General features: G+C 34.1%; 1 protein-coding gene across 1 annotated transcript; it reads right to left on the minus strand.

Moving 5' to 3' along the window:
- Positions 1-2,238: 2,238 nt before the first annotated feature.
- LOC110702875 (protein CASP-like) lies at positions 2,239-19,838 on the minus strand. The gene is made up of 19 exons (XM_021880621.1): positions 19,751-19,838; positions 19,482-19,592; positions 19,209-19,387; positions 18,356-18,505; positions 17,826-17,914; positions 15,202-15,311; positions 11,586-11,680; positions 11,258-11,313; positions 10,298-10,463; positions 8,472-8,564; positions 6,610-6,738; positions 6,358-6,477; positions 5,910-5,990; positions 4,864-4,971; positions 4,521-4,664; positions 4,340-4,441; positions 3,454-3,533; positions 2,668-2,760; positions 2,239-2,586 (listed from the first exon to the last, which is right to left on the minus strand). Exons 1-19 carry the CDS (start codon positions 19,836-19,838, stop codon positions 2,535-2,537), a joined length of 2,046 nt encoding a protein of 681 aa, XP_021736313.1. The 3' UTR covers positions 2,239-2,534.
- Between the last annotated feature and the right edge of the window lie 255 nt (positions 19,839-20,093).

Consider the following 20,093-nt stretch of genomic DNA (forward strand, 5'->3'; position numbering starts at 1 on the left):
TTAAAATTTGGATAGATTTATAGGATAAAATTGGTTGTTTAGAATTTTATTTCTAATAAAAAACCTATATTTCACGGGTACAAAATAAATCATAAGTTTAGCCAGATCACGAGACAACAACACTTGACGTTTCAACATTTTACCTAAAGGTCGCGTCACGTAAACAAAAATTAATAATTAATCAAATAAATTTATTTTTATATCATAATTTCTTTTGGAGTGAATGAATTAATTCAAAAAGTACAATATTCATTTATAATATATTCTAACCGATTGAAATAAAATACTTCACAAACTAATATGATTTTAATACTTTATATAGAACTGTTAATCGGGATGGGTCACGCGTCATTTTAGGTCAAGTCACCCCAAGTCACGGGTCAAAAATGATCACACTAGCCCAAAGTTTTGGGTTCGGGTCAACCCAACGAGCTTAGAACAATTTTTTTTGGTTTACTTTATTTTTAGCTATTTATTAGAAATTTCTAATATTTCAAGCTTACTTTGTTATTTTTTTAATAATTCTTTAAATCAAACATTTTCACCAATATTATTATTAGTCATTGCATGCCTACTGCATAATTTTAAATCGGATGCACCAAACTAGTGTATATATATATTTAACTTTATTTAGAAAAAGGCTGCCGTTTTCTTTTATTTGTTATGCGTGAGTTTTATAAACCAAACCCATCTTTATCCTTATTCATATATGGTTTATGCTTTGATTCCTTTTATTCACCCATATTTCTCGAAAACATTTACTTTGCTAATACTGTCAATTTGGTTTACGAAGTTTGGTTGTGCGATCAAGTACTTTAATCTACAAGGTAATCACATTATCGATCCTTTGGAGTTGTTTGTTATAATTTGATTGTATTAGTTATTAGAGTTGCTACATTATAATTTGCTTATTGATTGTATTTTATATTACTATGTGTAAATTTTATATTTGCTATTCTTATGATCAAAATTATATGTATATGATTAATGTGTGGTATTATATGATTTAATTATCGCAATGATTTATTATGTTAGTTTTCTAGGGTTTTAATGTTGCTCTAGAAAGTATTGTTATATTGAGGTTTAGGGTTAATAATGCAGAGTATTATTTTTGGGACGAGATTTGATTATGTTTGGGACTAGTATGTTCGCCCTATAAGAGTTGAGATATTTTGTGAATCGAATTATTATGTTATTTGGGAACTTGTGCCATTGTTGAGATATTATTTATTAATCAGTGAATGGTTATTTGATCGATGTATGAGATCAAAAGGTTGAGAATATTTTGTTCTTGGTTTAAGGCTCGGCGTTATAGATATTAGTCCTTGGCATGTTGGTAACGAGACGATGACCATCAGTTAAGAATAAGGTACAATCTTTATTTAACTTTTTTCTATGATCCCCTACGGTGGGATTTGACCCATATTGGTCTTTGTTTAAGGTGTTTTCTGGTTATTGAGTGTATTCAAGTTTTTATATTTGTTGGTTTGTTATTCGAATTACCCATGTCCAAGGTTAGGTATATAACAAAGAACATGACACGCTAATGAGATAGATGAGTTAATTGAGTAAAGGATCGCATTATTATTCAAGGTTGAGTTCGACAAAGGTTATTTCCAGAGTACAATGTGCAATGTAGTTTCGAACTACATTGTTTAATTGAGCTATTAATGTTAATTACTATATTATTCTTTGTATTTTGATATGTGATGATTACTCAGTTTTTTGCTGATGTGTGTGTTTGTTTATTTGTTGTGCTACTTGCGTTTGCAGCCAGTCTTTTCTTATGGTGGTCCTGCGACGATCTATTTTGAAATTTGTCCTTAATGGTGAGCAGTCAAGATTGTTTAAGCAGGTTAATCAAATGATCGTAGCTAAAGGAGCTCAAGTGTTTCGATTAATATGCTATAACGAGTTTGTAAAGTTGTATAAATAGCTCACTTAGTTTATTGTATTTTAATTATTGGGATTTTGTAAGTCTTTATCACTTGGCAAGTTGTCAAGTATGGCAGTAATACCTCCGATATAGTGTATGCTTCCGCAATTTTATAAAAGATTGTTTATTTTTCCTTTAATTCTAATTCAATATTAATTAGTAAATCGAGGGTGTTACAATTAAACCCACTTTCTCGTATTTTACCCCAAATCAACTAACTTAAATATTATTCTACATATTACGATTTGTACCCCTTTCATCAATGTACATATGGCAAAACAATGACCAGTTAAGATCGAGTATTAATTTGCCAGGACAAATACCTGTAACACTTTGTATTACATCTTATTCTTTCCAGTGTACAACAAAACACCCATTTTCGATATATATATAAATCTCCAGTCTGACATTGCATCATACAAGAAAACTGTGTGAAAAGTGGTAAGCTATCATGATCTGTAAATTCCTAAACTCTAAAAATGAGCAAATTAAATGATCAGTGATGTAATCATTTATATACACTAAGATTAGTGATTTTTGTCATGATTCCCGTCCGATATGCACAAGGATGTGCTTACTTAACAAACTAGATCCATGTTTAGAGAGCGTGTGGCAGAATGGTTTCTGCAACCGTTTCTTCAGCACCATGACTGCAATAGGGGATTGGAAGAAATATAATTAGTAAAAACCAATATGCAGAGTGATGAAAAAGATTGGTTAAATCAGAGTACCTTAAATGACTCAGAGCAGACATCCTGTATAGACAAGTAAAAACTAGGATATGTAACCCAATTGTGTAGAAGAATGCAAAAGTCCGAGCATATCTGCAACCAGTAAGTTTTGTTTAGTTCACTAACTTTATAATGTTGATTTTAATGTTGATGAAAAAGAAAAAGAGGAATTTTAATGTTGGGATTCCCAGAAAAATGCACGAGAAATATAACTGAGTAATTCCAGCCAAGAGCATTATATTGTTTGGTACGCAAAATTTACATGCTGCAGATAAGAGTAAGTAGGAAAGAAAAGCACATAACCAGAATACATTTTCAATAGTTGCATACAAATGTTAGGAAAAAGAATGCGAATGACCAAAGGTATCAAGCAAAATATATGTTCAATCAATGAACGAAAGGAGCTACTTCTGCAAATATGACCTAAGGAGGTAAAAAAGTTCAGTGATGCAGCATTGCAGCCAGTAAGCATGTATCTGATGAGGCAATATGTGTGGCGGAAAACAGCAGTTACAATTTGAAGTGCACTCTGGAGCTAAAAAAATTAAAGAAGTGAAAATCTTAATCTCTCTTGATTCATAAATCTAGATTTAATTTTAATCCCTGAATCTTCCAAAATTGCATTCGTGGCTCCAAAAGATTTATTTCAATCAATTTGATATTCATCATTTCATCATGCTGGGGAATCCCTACTCAGCATCCATGGCATTTAGACACACAACCTTATAGATATGTGACTATCACATATTACATATAATACATAAAACCTAGCATAAGAAAGCATACTTGTTGCCAAGAAGGAAACGCCCACTGGTAAGGGTTATTTTGTCTCTGAGACCCAACTCCTTGTACCTTTGATCCCGCTCCTGTACATTAAAAAAATACAGCATAAAACATGCAGTTTAAGATTGATAAATCAGCAAACAAAATATCAAGAGAAAAGTACGAAAGAATCAATGGTCCAACTCTCTCTATCCCTTCCCTCTTTTAGTCTCTCATCTTCCCAATTGCAGCACTTGTAGCTACATTCCCTTAGGATGAGTACTATGAGAAATTGAGAAAACATTGACCTCAAGGAAAATACTTTAGGATGCATAGACAAACTAACCAAATGGGTATATTTGTGGATAATGCCATGACTATACTAGTCCCAATTGACACAAGCCCTAAAATGTATAGAACAAATTTAAAAATCTTAACAAAAACTGCACAGAAACTTCAAATTATAAGAAAGTAATAAATTTTGCAGCCATCTAGCATAAGGACATTCCTTCGAACCCTTCTTCAACTAATAATATATTCTCAAATATGTCCTCTTTCATTGTCCTATTTAGATAGTCAATTTCAAGTTTCCATAACTAATTAATACTTCCTCCATTCCCCTAATATTGCAACAATTACCATTTTTAGAAGTTTTACAAATAGTGAAACATTTCCTTATTTGTGCATGCTTTCTTTTTATCTCTCATCACATGGGTCTCTAATTCTATTTTTCTCTCTCCTCATCTTAAAAAATCCATGCAATACCATGGTGCAATATTAAGGGAATGGAGGAAGTATTAGTTGAGAGTGTATTTCAGCCAGTGAATTGAAAATTTGTCAATTAATTATAATTCTTATTTTATAACTTTCAGTGGTTTCTGAAAAAAAAAAGATGAAGAGTAAGATTTACCTTTTTGGAGAAAGCAGCAAAAGGATTAATATCCTCTTCATAAATCTTCTTATACTTGGACTCGACATCAGAGCTCATGCCACTTTCTAGATCATCAGAGCCCTATATTTATGATACAAAAGGATTTACTCTGGTGACCTGAGAAAAAGGAAACACATATTATACCTGGTATATAACACACCTTCTTTGACCCTCTAGATATCACTTTCTCATGATTGTAGTCTTGGACATATCGGATCTTCCCATAAAGTTTTACATTGTCTGCTTTTGTTTTCTCCAGTTCTTCTGTCAGTTTCCGATTCTTGTCCTTCAACTGCCTTACTTCCTGTAAGATAGCAAGTTGGACTATTATTCTAGCAAGAAATACTTTGCAAGATGTTCTCATGAGCAATCAAAATTTAAACAAGAGGAAAACTGCTTAAACTTTATCAATTTACGACTACCACCCAAAAATATTAAAGATGAGAGGCAAAGGCTAATAAAGAATAAACCAGAGGAAATAGTACAATGGTGAAGCAACTTACTTCTTCAGTCTCACGGAGTCTAGCTCGGAATCTATCCCTCTGATTACAAATCACCTTAAGCATTGAACTTTGGTCCTGATCAGCAGAAGTCTGCTTCTGTTCTGCATTCTGATCAATTCACGGTCATGCACTAGTGAGATATAACATAGGAATCTGGAAAAGCAACATACTCTAAAATAGTCATCTATAATTTAAAACAAAATGAAAAATGAAAAATAGCGTATAAAACTCCCAAGGACATTTGTTCCATTGTGTCCTCACTAAAGTCCGTTTTGAAACCCCCATGACAATTCATATTACCAGAATGTTTCATAGAGTTTAGAGGGACAGACAAAGTGCAAAGACGGTGCATTGAAATTGGGAACTCACGTATTATTCAGTCTTGCAAAAATACAAGTTAATATCTCAAAAAGCATCACAAATGCACTGGCACAAGAATAAAAAAAATCACAAAAAATATATGAATCAAAGATAACCTCAATGACAAGAAATTTTCTAAATAAGAGAAGTGATGAGCATTTACCATAAAAACAAATCCTACAAAATTAAACTACTATATTGATGTTTTGAGGAATTAAAATCTAGGGAAAGGATAGGTATCAAATATATCAATTTTTTAATTTCTAAACATACGATGTTACAATTCACTTTCAATGAACAGAAGGCTGGTAAGAGCCATGTTGATGTTAAGTTCATCAACCAAAAACAATCATGATGGGTCGTTGAAAACACAGCAGCAGAAATTAGGCTCTGAATGTCAGCAGGGAACCCCACAAATTCCAATTCCTCTACCCCCACCCCACCCCACCCACCCACACACACACACACAAACAACAACTTATGGCAGTTATCATAAGTTATGGCAGAAAAAAAAAAAAGAAAAAAAAAAAACTACTACTTATGGCAGTTATCATATATTTAGAATTGGGAGAGTAATTAGAAAATTTGATACATCAAGATGAGACTTGTAAGTACTTCTATCAAATGTTTATGGCACAATGAGAAACTTATCCATGGATATGGAAGAATCAAGAAACAAAGCATACCTCAGATGGCTCAGTAGAAACAGACTCTGACAGATCCCAATCATTAAACAACGAGCCTCTCCTCTCTTTAGAGTTATATCCCTGCATTGCATATTTACAAATATAATTATAAAATACTATGTTTAATCATAAAGAGGTCTGTAAGAAAATATATAGATTATACGAAGTTATATTGAACGGTTGTCGATTATGAAGGTTGAACACTTGATCTCCGTCCATGTAAACATACCAGCTAGCAATAAGTTAAAAGCTAGCTTGAGAAAATTTTAAAGAGCTTATTGATAAAGTATTTAAATACCATTTTTGTTAATTCTCTAAAAACAAAGAACAAACATTCTTGAAAAAGTAATTATCAGTTTCCCCAAAGAAAAACTTGTCGCAGCACATTAACTATCACTATCCTCAAATAGCACTTCTGATTAACCAAAAGCCAATATTGAACATGTACCTTCAATATATCATCTTCAAGCTTCTGAATTAGTTTTTGCTGTTCATCAACCTTAGCATTAAGTTCTGATACCTTTGCTTCAGCAGCTTCAAGGAATGATGTTTTCTCAGACAGTTTTACCTAAGAAGAAACAAATGTCACAGAACAATCCATAAAATAAGCAAATCTTTAAATGCTCCTCTGACTGATCAGAGCGAAATAAAAGGCAAATAGAGAATTATCTTATCAAATGAAGTTACGAATTACCCATACCTTCAACTGAGTGAACTCGTGTTCCATTTTTCTGTTTTTGTCGAGCAACAAAGATTCCAATTTGCTCATCTCTTCCCCACTTGTGGCTATTTCCCAATCTTCAGCCTCGATAGAATTGTAACCCACTGCCTATATAATAATCAAAGAACAGTTCAGACACACAAAATCAAGCCATTAGCATGGCTCTCAGACAGAAAAATGAAATTAAGAATATGTTAAAGAGAAAAAAATAAAGAGATATTAGAGGTAGAAGGCTTTTCGTTCATTGTGGACTCTTCTGGGTAATAATATTTAAATAAGAAATAAACACTAACAATTGCACAGATCATAACTTGGAGAACTTGATACAATAATGTAAAGAAATTGTCATGCAGCTGAAGCAATAAAATGAAAATCTACAGTTCCACAAGAAAAAGAGTCTATGTTAAGGTGACAGCTGTAAGTTTCTTCAAAAGAGATCTTCACATTTCAAATTTCTCTCTTCAGGTTAAGATCATTGTTTGCTAGATGGAAGAGAACCAGAAATTTGCATATCAATTACCAAGATGGTAACATGTCATCAATTCAAAACTCGAATAAGAGAAACCACATGGTCCTCATGTGGTTAGTTGTGGTGATAAGAGGTTGACCAATTTTCTATGCTCAAGCTTTCTGACCACTTGTTTTTTCAGATAATAGGGAGGTGAAAAAACAGATTCTTCATGCCAACTGTTTTGGGTATTTTCAAGCTTCAACAATGAGTTTCAGGAAAGCAAAACAAGGAGATCCCTCGGCAAACAGCTTCTTCACCCATCTTGTTGGCACTGTGGTCGTAGCTAAGAACTCCTATAATGGGGTGCCCTTGGAAAATTTCCTTGAGCGAAAGACTGTGTTCCAGCCTCCCTATGGGCTCATTGTTTCTACAGCCCATATGGTACACATTAAAATAATGTTAATGAATTTAAATATGATTTTGGAACAAAAGTCTTGTATAAATGTCCATGTAATGGAACCCTATCCTCATTTATGGTTTTCCTTGAGCCATTCATAGTCGCCTCTATAGTCTAGTAACATTAATTTATGAAGAGGACACATATTTTGGGATGGACAAGAATTTCCATGAGCGTTATCATGCAAATTTCCTTTGTTCTATAAATATTGCAACATGTAAACTTTTAAGATTCCCAACACACAACTTTAACTATTATCATCCCTAGTAATCTTTAGGTAAAAATTATAAGACTTGAATAAACTGAAAGAATCAAAACCACTCTAACAGGATCCACATGACTGAGTTTATACATATAAAAAAGAAAAGATGGTGAAATGGGAGTATGTGAATGTATTAATGGTCAAATGGGAGTATGTGAATGTATTAATGGCCAAACGTTGCAATGTGAATGGAACAGAGGAAGTGTAAATAATTATCACTACCACCAACAAAGCAAGCTATCGAAACATCACCTAGATTCTATTTGCCTGATGTGAACATGATTGAAGCTCCATATATTCTTGTGTAAGAAGTGTTCTACCCTCCTATAGGCTCATAGGTCTAGGGTCATCCCCTCAAATGTATCTGTCAGATACTCAGACGTAAAGAGATTAAGGTTACTTGTTTTTCTCCTTAATTGTAAGACTCTTGGTCCTATCACTTCAAAACATTTCTTATCCAATATTTTTTACCTTAGCTAAATTTGTATATAGAAGCTTAGGTGCATAGAAACAGCAATAGCATTTATTGCTTATAATTTTCAGCAAAGGTTGCTTGGCTTTTTATAAAACAAAAGGAGGTGGCATGGGGCTGTAATAAAATATAATGTACTAGTGTATAGATTAGCATATATATTATATCAGTCATCACAATAAAGTAGAGATGAAATAACCTGCAAAATTTTGACTTTTTTGCGCAAATCTTCAACCAATTTAGAAGTTGGTCGAGCCTGCAGCTCTTTCTTTAGCTCCTCAAGGGCAGTCTCCTGTGAATCCAAGAGTATTAAAATCCAATAAACAACCAAAAAGGTCCACATGTGATATTAAATGAGGAACAAAAAGATGTTGGTTAATAATGATTTTAAGAAAATATGATTTGCTAAATATGGAAAATGAAAAATATCAACATTGAAAGATATATTTATGCCCCAAGTCGATCTAAGATAATAAAATTTAAAACTGAGGCCTAAACTAAATTACACTAAACTTATCATTCATTATAACTTTCATCTTCCTATCCACAAAAACCAATACTTAGGAAAGTACTTTGAGCCTAGAGGACCTTTAAACATTATGACCATTCCACTAAGGCTGATTCGTCAGCCAATAAGAATTTAAAGTATGTTGAATATAGACCACTTAATCAGAAGCATTGAGCCTATTCCACTTCATGAAATGAATGAGGCACATGTATCACATCCTTTCACCAAAAGATTAAGTCTGGTTCTTGAAAAAATTTAATCAAAAGCATTGAGCCTATGTACTTGAAGATATTGTCCTAAAAGGAAGGCGTAAGGCTCTGTTTAGTTCACCTAAATTATCCTAATATGATCTAGTCTAAGTTTTTCCTGATTTGATCTGAAATATATAAAAGTCCAACAATAAGGTGAACTAAATAGGCCTAAGTTTGGTTTTCCTTCTTAAAAATCTTACTTCTACCCAATGTTTTTGGGAATATAGGAATTTGCAACTTCTTTTTCTACTGCCTACACATATCTTTAACTTCACTTCCAAAGTTCACTCAGAATTCAATTTATGGAAATCTCATATATGGGTTACAATCCCGCTTACTGATGCCAAATGGTAGGAAATTGTAAATATATTGTTCAAAATTTTAACGGACTCCGTTACAGCATAGAATTTATTAAGAATCGATCTCTTAGTTTATTTTGTATATCAACAAAACCAAAAAAAAGGCAAAATAAACAAATCAAATGCCCCTTTTCACCTATATTCTCTCCCTTCTCCTTTATTTCGATTGACACACTCTTACTACCCCACTTCTATAAAAATATTCTGCTGTCCTTTCACCAGTCACCAGAAATAGCCACCAGCTACAGAAGAAAACAAGCAACCCCCTATCGAATGCAATCCTGGAGCAGCCATATGCCTGAAGGCTTGCCTCCTAATTTCTATCAAGCAAAGCCTTGATCAAACAAATCCAGGCTTTTCCATGTGAACCCTATATCTAAAGAGATGGACTGCAATTGGTGAGAAGCAAGGGAAGAAAGTTTTTTTTTTTTTACTGAGACTAAGATGTTCCAGGATGGCAGTTGCTAGGGTTCGCAAGCAAGAGTAAAAATAAAGGTATGGTTAGTAAATCTTGAGAAAATAATGCACAAATCAACTCTTTTAACTTAAGTTTGTAATTAATCTCCAATGACTCCAACCAGCTTTCGTTACTAACATGTTCCTCCTGTTCAAGAGCATAATGATGGATTCCACGCCACGGAATGGAATTCTTAATGTTTTTTTTTTTCGAACCTAAAACCAGTTATGAAATGATACAATCCAAACATTTATACCCTACGTTGGCCACAAACAATATTCGTTATCAAACCAAAAATTTCACTTAGTTTCAAAAATCATAAATAAACTGAAATTTTCGAAAACAGTTTGTCAGTTCATGAAAATGAGAATTTGTTAAAAAGCATGAATAAACTAAATTTCCAGAACATTTAGATAATATAATGCAAATATTAAACCATGACACAATTACCTTTTCATTAAGGAGAGCATATAATTTCTTAGTTTCGGAAATATGATGTTCCCTCTCATTTGATAAAGTGGTCTCAACTCTATGAAGTTCCATATTCAATTCGGATATAATATTCTCCTTTGCACTCAAAGAGTTCTCAAGAGCACTATTTGGATCCTCAGTATCACTGCAAACAAGAAAGATAGAATAGTTTGGACAATATGAAATTAAAATGACCTTAAAATAAAATTGCATTATAAAAGCATTTCATTATTGAGCATATTTAAAAGCCTTTACAAATTTGAAAAAAAAAAACCCAAAGGGAAGAAGAATGAAATCCATCACTAAAAAAGCAAGGGCAGGTAAGGCAAATTTGCCCAGAAAGCCTTATAAAAGTACACCTTACCCTTCCAAATTATCAGGTAGTAAAACATCAGTGGTCAATTCCAAAGTCCCAAAACGAAATGAAAAAAGATCCAAAATAATTAATAACTGATTCTTATTTCACTTCCTCTCTTTTCAAATCAACTTGTTAGGAAGAAAAAGGGATCGTCGGAAGTAGGGTAAAAATACTTCTTCCAATTTTTTTTGTAGTTCCACATAGAGGCTTGCACTTTTTAAAACCAAACACCACTTTCCAAAATTTCATATTATTCCACTCCAACCATGAAATTCTAATCATCATCAAGCAGGGCGGGTAAAAGAACAGCTTTACTGCCCTTGTTTCTCCCACAACAAACAAACAAATACGATACAAAAAATAGATAATGCCCTTCCAAAAATGGAACATAAATCTCAACCCAGACAATTTGACCTTTCTGCAGTAAATCATGTCTATGATATCCAAGTTTCTTTCAAACCAACTAAACAAGTCAAATACTTCCCTAGATAAAATGACAATTTCGTGGTAAATGATTTATTTTATTTGAAATAATGTATGGTAGAAGTTCACAATAATACAGATTAAAGCGTATTGCTCACCTTTTCTTGTTTTCACTATCTTCATTTGCAGACTGTAATTGAGATCGTAGATGTCCCTGAAATGAAAACATGGGACAGAAAGTTAACATGGAGATATCCTTAATAGAATCAATGAATTATTATTCTAGTTTAAACCAGGTACATAATTAAAAGAAGCATGCACATGGAGATACCCTTAATAGAATCAATGAATTATTATTCTGGTTTAAACCAGGTACATAATTAAAAGAAGCATGTACCACTGCTCAAAGACTTAAAAAACAACAAATGAGATTCTAGAGTGGTCAAAATACTCCAGATTTCTCCAGTAGCACATGAGATGATTTACCTTCTCTCTCTCAAGACTTAGAAGTCGGCTTTGAGCACGTTCAACTTCATCCATCAAAAGACTAAGTTCTGACTGCTTTGTTGCTGTCTCCTCCTCTGCAATTCAAGTAGAGTTTGAGGAACAAATCTCCAAACAAAATCATGCTGATAAACAGTATTCATCATAAACCCAAAGAATACATAAAATCAACAGAACAACAAGTGTAAAATATTATGTAAATCAACACGTACTTATGTAATACATGGCTTACACTATCAAATTACATGGAGCCTAAGCAGGCATAAATTAAGGTTAGATGCTTAGAGCTACCTAATTATTTACTTTAGAACGATTAAAAAGAAAAAACCTCAAATGCAAACTTCATAGGCTAAAGAAAATTTGCACACAATTACCCACAATTTTTGAATATTTTTGCTCACTTGATGTAATTATTGATTTTCCATCTCTTTCAGCATCATCATATAATTTTGTTTCATACTATTTTTATATTAGATAAGATATTTTAAATTAATACTCTCTCCGTTCCTTATTGTTTGTCCCACTTAACTTTTTTGCATTATTTCCAATGCACGTATTTGAGCTTGAACATACTCAACTGCGTATTATAAATATATATGAAAAAATGATGATTTGAAATTATCCCATCTAGACAAATCTAACAAGATCCCGCGAGATTATGCTTATCTAATACTTCCTTTGTTTCTATTTACTTAACTAACATTTCTAAAATGGAAATGTCATATTACTTGACCCGTACTATATTTGGTAAGCTTTTGGTAGACACGTTATCTAAATTACCCTCATAAAGTGCATATGGGGAGAACTTTTGGGGTAATAAAGTAAGCCATGTGCAAAAAGGCTATCCTCTCCTCAAATATTGTACCAAAGACTATGGGACAAGTAAATAGAAATGGAGGAAGTATTTGTTAAAACTTTCATTGTTAAAGTTTCTCTCCTCAAATTGAAGATTCCAAATGGGACAAACTAAAAAGAACAAAAGGCAAAGTTTGATGTTTAGCATGTACTGAGTTACTTGTATGCCAAAAACTTAGAAGAACGAAACATGTATTGGTTTGATGAGTGATCATGGTTTCATATCTAGGCTGATAATGTAACGTACATATCAACTTCACAACTTGACAAAATAATATTTCTTAGGGAAATTCTCTTTGGTACTCTTGTGTTTTATAATTCTCTTTGGTGAAATGGAAAAAACTTAATTATCTTTGGTAATCGTTAATTTTTAAGTTATATTAACCATAACTTTAATAATATATATTTTGATTAAAATCTTTGGGTTAGTTTTTTTATTATAATTAAATTATTTTACAAATAATTTCTTTTCAAAAAGATCCAACATCCCTTTCCCCACCTACCCAACCACCCCCTGCCCTCCACGCCAAGCTGACCCCCGCTCCCCGGCGCCGGTCGCAACCAAACCTCCTCTATCAGGCGCCGGCGCTGAATCCCCCTTCCCTCTATCACGTCCTGCTTCACCGAAACACCCAATCCCCTTACCCAAAACCCCCTTCCCTCTCCCACCGAAACCCCCTGCCCAACCTACCCAACCACCCCCTGCCCTCCACGCCAAGCTGACCCCCGCTCCCCGGCGCCGGTCGCAACCAAACCTCCTCTATCAGACGCCGGCGCTGAATCCCCCTTCCCTCTATCACGTCCTGCTTCTCCGAAACACCCAATCCCCTTACCCAAAACCCCCCTTCCCTCTCCCACCGAAACCCCCTAAAACCATCCATTAGGATGTCCAATTCAGTCTTCTTCAATTTCGTAGCTTAAACCTTTTAGAGTGAAAGAGAGAGGGGAAGATTAAGCTCATCAAAAATGGTTCATGGTCAGTAATCATCACCACTTCTCTACTTCATTTCAATCTTTCAATTAGATCTTATGAGTTTGATTTTGTTTAAATTTCACAAATTTTCTGGTGATTTTTTTTTTTTTTTGGGCTGATTTCTGGGTTTTTTGGTGAAGCGGGATGCGACAGGGGGAGGGGGATTCGGCGGACGACACCACCACTGTCAAACGCCACCGTTTTGGATTTTCGAGGGTGGGGGATGTTTTAGGGGGTTTTGAGAGAGAGAGAGGGGGATCAGTGGTTCGGGGGAGGGGAGAAGTGAAGGGGGGGTCGATGCCGGCGCAGAAAGAGGGTGGTATGGGCACGGCCGATGCCGGGGGCAGGGAGGTTAGGGCTGGCAAAATTAATTTTTAAATAATTTAATTATTAAAAAAAAAAAAAAAAGTAACCCTAGTTAAAGATTTTAATTAAAATATATCATTAATGTTATGTTAATATATTTAAATAATTAACGGTTACCAAAGATAATTAAGTTTTTTGCATTTCACCAAAGAGAAAATTAAAAAACACAAAAGTACCAAAGAAAATTTCCCTATTTCTTAAGTCATAACTCACAAGGGACTATTACATATAGATTTAGTTAGAACTGAGAGGACCTAATCGAAAACCAATATGGGCCAATATAGGCCAATAAGGCTAACACTACCAACTCTTTCTACATCATCACAATAAAGCACCACTTCTTACAAGCGCAGCCATTAGTCCATTACTATAACAACAATCATTACCACAATTCAAACCCTGGATTGTTGGATATGAGATGTGCAAAAACTTCATCTAGAATCGACTACATATATAGGTTTTAGAAAAAATATAAATATGATACAACAGATTTAGATGGCCTAATCCCCAAAAAGGTAAAGTGTTCAAGTACAGTAGTTCAGGAGGAAGAAAAATGATTAAGGAAAAAAAAAAAAAAAGGATGAAAGAAAAAGTTGATAGAAAGAGATGTTGATGAGATAGAAAACACAGAAGATTATCTCCTGAGAGAGAGAGAGAGAGAGAGAGAGAGAGAGAGGCATATAATGACTTTACCAAAAATCACTTTTACTATAGCTTAGTCACGAATGAGGATATTTAATGGTTCAAATCAAAGCAATTTCATGTAATTAACTGATGGCTTTTAATTTAGGGTTCTAATAAATGTAATTTCAAGTAACTAAATGAGGGCTTTCACTAATTTTGATATTTAAAGCCAAGCTTTAATGTAGAGAAATTTCTGTCTTTTATTAGTTCTAACCTTTATCACTTCTCACTCTAATATGGACAACAAGAGACATTGAATAACTGTGAGAGGTGCCTCTTGAACACCCAAGGACACCAAGTGTGCCAGATGCAAACTGGTAGTTCCTTGCACTTGAGGCACACTTTAAGAACTTAAGGAAAAAAATAAGCTCTTCTTTAGAAAGTACAAAGAGAAATTGTCATCTTAGTGTCACACTGTCACTTAATGTCTTAAATAATGTCTACCAAAGAAATACTTCCAAGGATAATAAAAATTGAGCCTATATTATTATTTTTATCATTTCATTTTCTCATTAACACCGACATTGGTAGTGCATTATCTTCCCAAAGAACAAGGGAGAATGGGGTAGGGGAGTGGAGGCTAACGTGAAAAAAATTATGCTGCGTTAAATCATCTAGATCATGCTCAAATTCAATTTGCAAGGTAAGGTCCAAGCAGTGCAATGAATATGATCCTTGACAAGTAAAATAACTTTTATGATCTTGAGGAAAAGAGAGTACCTGATTGAGCACGGAGCTCAAACAACTGACTCTGGGCAAGTTCATGCAACTTTTGCATTGTTGTGACACTTTCTTTAGCTTGCCGTAATTGGTCCTGTAGAGACTGTTCTCTGCAACAAATAAGAGATAACAAGTCTCAACGATAGTACAAAGTTAAAAAGCTTGCTTGCATCATGTTTGCAACATAAATCTAATCAGAATTCAGAAGCAGAAATTTCCAGCCTATTTCTGCTATCTTTTGGCATTAAAAGCTTGCTTGGGGAAGTCAATAAGGACCTCAGCTCACAACCTTAAGGTCACAGGCTCGAATCCTGCTAGCTACAGAAGCTAGAAGGTGGCAAAGCCCTTACCTTGGATGGTAGGGCCCTGGCCCTGGCTCCTCTGGCCTGTTCATTACCTTTTAGATTTTCTTTTGGAACTTATACCCTTAATCCCAGACAACAGTCATATATCATGCTTAATTAACAACAGCAATGTAAAAACGTATAAAATCCAGATAAAGGAAAATTCTCTTTTTCCACAATGTGTCTATTTGCTGTTTTGTTTTACCCCTTCTATAGATGTACATGTACTTATAGCTCTCTAGCAGTCATCCATTAACAAATAACGCCATCTGTATTCTTCCCTGCCCAAACCATTTGCACCAGGTGGTGTTACACTGTTACTGCTTCTATTAACCAACTTTTAAGAAGTTAGTTCAGCCAAGATGTTTCATAAGGTTCTGATTATATGTATGTAAGAAAGAAAATAGAGAACACACATGGTAAGGCTACAACATAGTTCAATCAATTTCTTGAGTTAAACGAGAGCTTTTATATTTGTTTATTAAGCCTACCAAAGGGCTACAAAACGGGTGACAGAAATAAATAAGAAAATGAGCCTTGTTGCATTTCAGTTCATTATTTCCTTCAACAAACAAGCAAAGATCTGATTACTAAGGTTGAACTTCATAAACACACTCTAATTTTGAGGGCTCTAATCACTCTACAAGAGATGATACATAGAAGACCAATGGCATCAAGAATACACACAAATTAGAGCATTAAGATACAACTGAAGAAATTATATAACAAATGATAACTAAGTCACAGAAATGGAGGATTACTTCAAATACATTTGTGAGACAAGCATATCAAGTTGCCATATGCTGCATGATATTTCATGCTAGAATACTGAATAAATACAAGTGATTTTCAAGCCAATAAGGTGATTTGGTCAGGGGTACTAGTGACCTCACAAATAAGGTGAGTAAAGTGATCTTAAATGGATAAGGAAAATAATAGAAGTACTCTTCGATAGAAGACACTACAAAGGAAGAAAAGACACAAGAAAAGTACAGGGTAATGTGAACAATCAGAATTGAAAGATGATCTCGTGCCAAATATGTCCAAAATGGCCCTTGATAAACTACAAGGCACCCTAAGATCCACATCCAGTGTTTTAGGGTGGTTTAAATGCCTCCTATACAAGTCATAGAGCCACAGCACGTAATCCAAAAAAAGGAACCGAAAATTGCCAATGCCTTCTTTTTATCTCTTGCTCTTGTGTACTCATCAACTCTCTATTTAGCATAATGCCAAATTTATGATATACTCCATATTACGTTGTGAGGATACAGAATATTTTTTGAATTTTCCTTTTTCATGTAAACCACTGAAGTTAGGTAGCATAAAGTTTGTTAGAAATGTTAGAGAGCATTTCTCCTTCTGGTTCTTTGGATCATAGACTTAGGCTATGGGAAAGGGATTCTTTTAATACTTTCGGTGTAGTTCCATTTACAAACACCCAATAGCAACTGCTACTGTTATTTTTCCATTGTCTCAAGGTTTTAGTTGTGAGTTCAGCTCCAAGTGGAATTGGGCAGCAACAGCCTCTAAGAACATCTCTCTTAAAAAAATATTTTTAAAAAATTAAATTATGTACTCCTTCCGTCCCTTATCTACAAGCCTATTTCCCATTTTTCATGGGAATTAAGGAACTTAGAGATTCCGTAAAACCCATGATTGGGAAATACAAATATGTATGTGGGGTTAGAGAGAGATAGAGAGAAAGAAAAGGTAGTTGGTAATTATTGAAGAGATGGAGAGAGAGAGTGTGTGTTGGAAAATGATGTCAAAAATATAAAAAAAAAAAAATATAAAAGAAAAATGACGACAACTCATCAAAAAGAGGGAATATTATCAAAAAGTACATTCTTTAAATAGAAATAGGCATGTAATTTTGGTTTCCCAAAAATGGAATACAGGCATGTAGATAAAAGATGGAGGGAGTAATTATCTTTTCTATAAGAGGAGACTTTGTCCACTGGATAGTAGCACTTAGTCACTTTCTAGATCTTTCACAGAAGTGTTATTCCACAACACAATGAAAAATTATGGTGCAACAAAGGTTTACTTTCAACACTTCTACAGAGATTTACTTCTCAAGTAATTTTGATCAAAGAGAAGCCTAAAGAATTCATTGTCAAACTTCTGAGCACTCATTATATTACAACAGAATATGCACAAATGTCATTCCCACCTCTCAGTCTCGCAAAAGAAAGTTCAACAGTCACATAGATCTAGTTGACAGGTACTAAAAACCAAATTTTAATATGTAATAAAGATATTAGATTATCTAGATACCGTTCTTTAAGGACTTCCATCGTCTTCTGGTTCTCTTCTGCCAAACTTCGCTGCTTCATTTCCACTATTTCCTTTACTTTTTCTTCCATCTGAAGGTTTACCAAACAAAAGATAAAAATTGAAAAAAAAAAAAAAAAAAAAAAAAAAAAAAAAAAAAAAAAAAAAAAGATACTAGAGGCAAAAATGTAAGAAAAAAGCCACATTTTTTTATTTTAATTTCACAAATGATTTTCAAATATTAGAAGTGAATGTTTCACCTGCTACTCTACCTTTGATATACAAACACATACCTAGGCTTCTCCAAAATTTTATAAGCTATACATCAACAACAGCATAAGGATATCCATTTTTCCTACTTTACTTTGTAAATATAGCCTTATTTCCATTGGAATAAAGATTCCGACGTTAACGTAAAAACACGAGGGATGAGGTTTGTTAGATCTGGCATGTGGCATTAAATTTGCAAGAGAGAAATACTTGATATAGATAACAAATATACTGCAACAGAGAAAGCATCCTAAAAAATACACCTGCTGCTCTAATTGACGATTGCGCTCTTCGAGCCTCCTTATTGTTGCCTGTTGATTTTTCAAATGTGCCGATTCAGCCCTAAATTCCTCAAGCTCAACTTTCATTTTTCTATTCTCAGACTCCAGTTCAGAAATTTTAATATCTTGGTCCTGCATGGAGTTAGATATTATTGAACAGATACTCTACAAACATAAGCGTGAGACCAAATAAACATCATCAACTCCGAATAAGATACTGGTCATGGATAGAAAACCACTAATCCCAATAGTACTTTGTATAACATAATAAATCCTGAAGATCAATTCTTAGTTCTTACAAAGTGGTGTTGACCACTCACAGTACTTACCAATGCAATTTCTAATCAGAGAATATTCTTCTCATATACAAAGGATAGGCAAGCATAAGACCCATAAACTAGATAGGCATACGACACAAAGAAAGTGACCGAGTCCGCAACAAAACACATGATTTGCATTTGCATATATAGACTACAGAGAAGTAAGTTATAGCAGAAGATTGCCTCGCCTGATATAGAAAGAATAATGTAACAAATGTGAAACTTCTCCATTTAAAACCTATGGTCAAGGCGTACATGTTGGGGAGTGAATTTACAAATTCGGCAGAAACAATAAAACCCTAAAATATGAAGAAGATAAAAGAAATTTGGACTCGAAAATATAGATAAAGACAAAGGAGGAAAGAAAACTCAAGTTGATGCACTACGAGTCTATGAGGGCTAACTTTCCCACACATTAGTCCAAAACCTATAAATTAGCATAAATTCCATATGACACATTTAGTGAGGAGACAAAATTTCAACATAAGATCTTAAAAGATCAAATAAGCACTCACAGCAATTGATGCAAGAGCAGGAAAAGGATCTGGAGCCTCATAGAGTTTCTGGTAGATATTAAGAAACGCATTTTCTCCAAATTTTGCACGCTTAGTTAGGTTATCAACTTCTTCCTGATATCCCTTAAGCAATGAATTAAATAAATTCAGTTTTTCCTCGGCCGAAGCTTTCTTGAAGCCTGTCCATGTACAGTACAAACAACCATAAACCTACATGTTTCTACGAATTCGAATACAAATACTTAAATTTCGACTAGTAAGAGAAATTACAACCTCGAGTGCTCTCGGCAAGTTTACGCCGATTCTTCTGGCTATTCTCCTGGTTTTCAGCAATCCGAAGCCCTTGTTCATCCAACAAACTCTTTTCCTTCTCTAAATCAAATTCTGCATTGCACATTCATCCAGTAAAACCCTAATTAAACAATCAAACTAACAATTTCCTCTACAATAACCCTAAAATCAATCGATGAATCGTAAATCATCAAATTAAATCGAAATGCAGCATTAAAAATGAAAAAAAAAAATGAAATCAGGAAAAATACCTTTCCAGAAATTGGCGACAACAGAAACAGGAGAAGCGGAAGTTGAAGTCGAAATTTCTCTTTCCAATCCACTCGGTGGAACCTCCATTGATGAGTTCGGATCTGCAACAAATGGAGGAATCCAAGGGTTCACGATTGATTCTGACTTCGATCGATTAATCTCTGATAATCTAAGAATTTCTGGATTTGTGAGTGAACTTCGAACGAGAATAAGCGCGGGAAGTTAGAAATTGAGATCTGATTGAAGAATTAGGAAGGTGTTTGGGCTGTTTTTGCAACAAAAAAGTATTTGGTGCTGCACTTCATCGTCATTTTCTGCTGCAAAATGATCCTACTCATACAA

This window comes from Chenopodium quinoa, unplaced genomic scaffold (genome assembly GCF_001683475.1).
Source record: "Chenopodium quinoa cultivar QQ74 unplaced genomic scaffold, ASM168347v1, whole genome shotgun sequence".
NCBI lineage: Eukaryota > Viridiplantae > Streptophyta > Magnoliopsida > Caryophyllales > Amaranthaceae > Chenopodium > Chenopodium quinoa.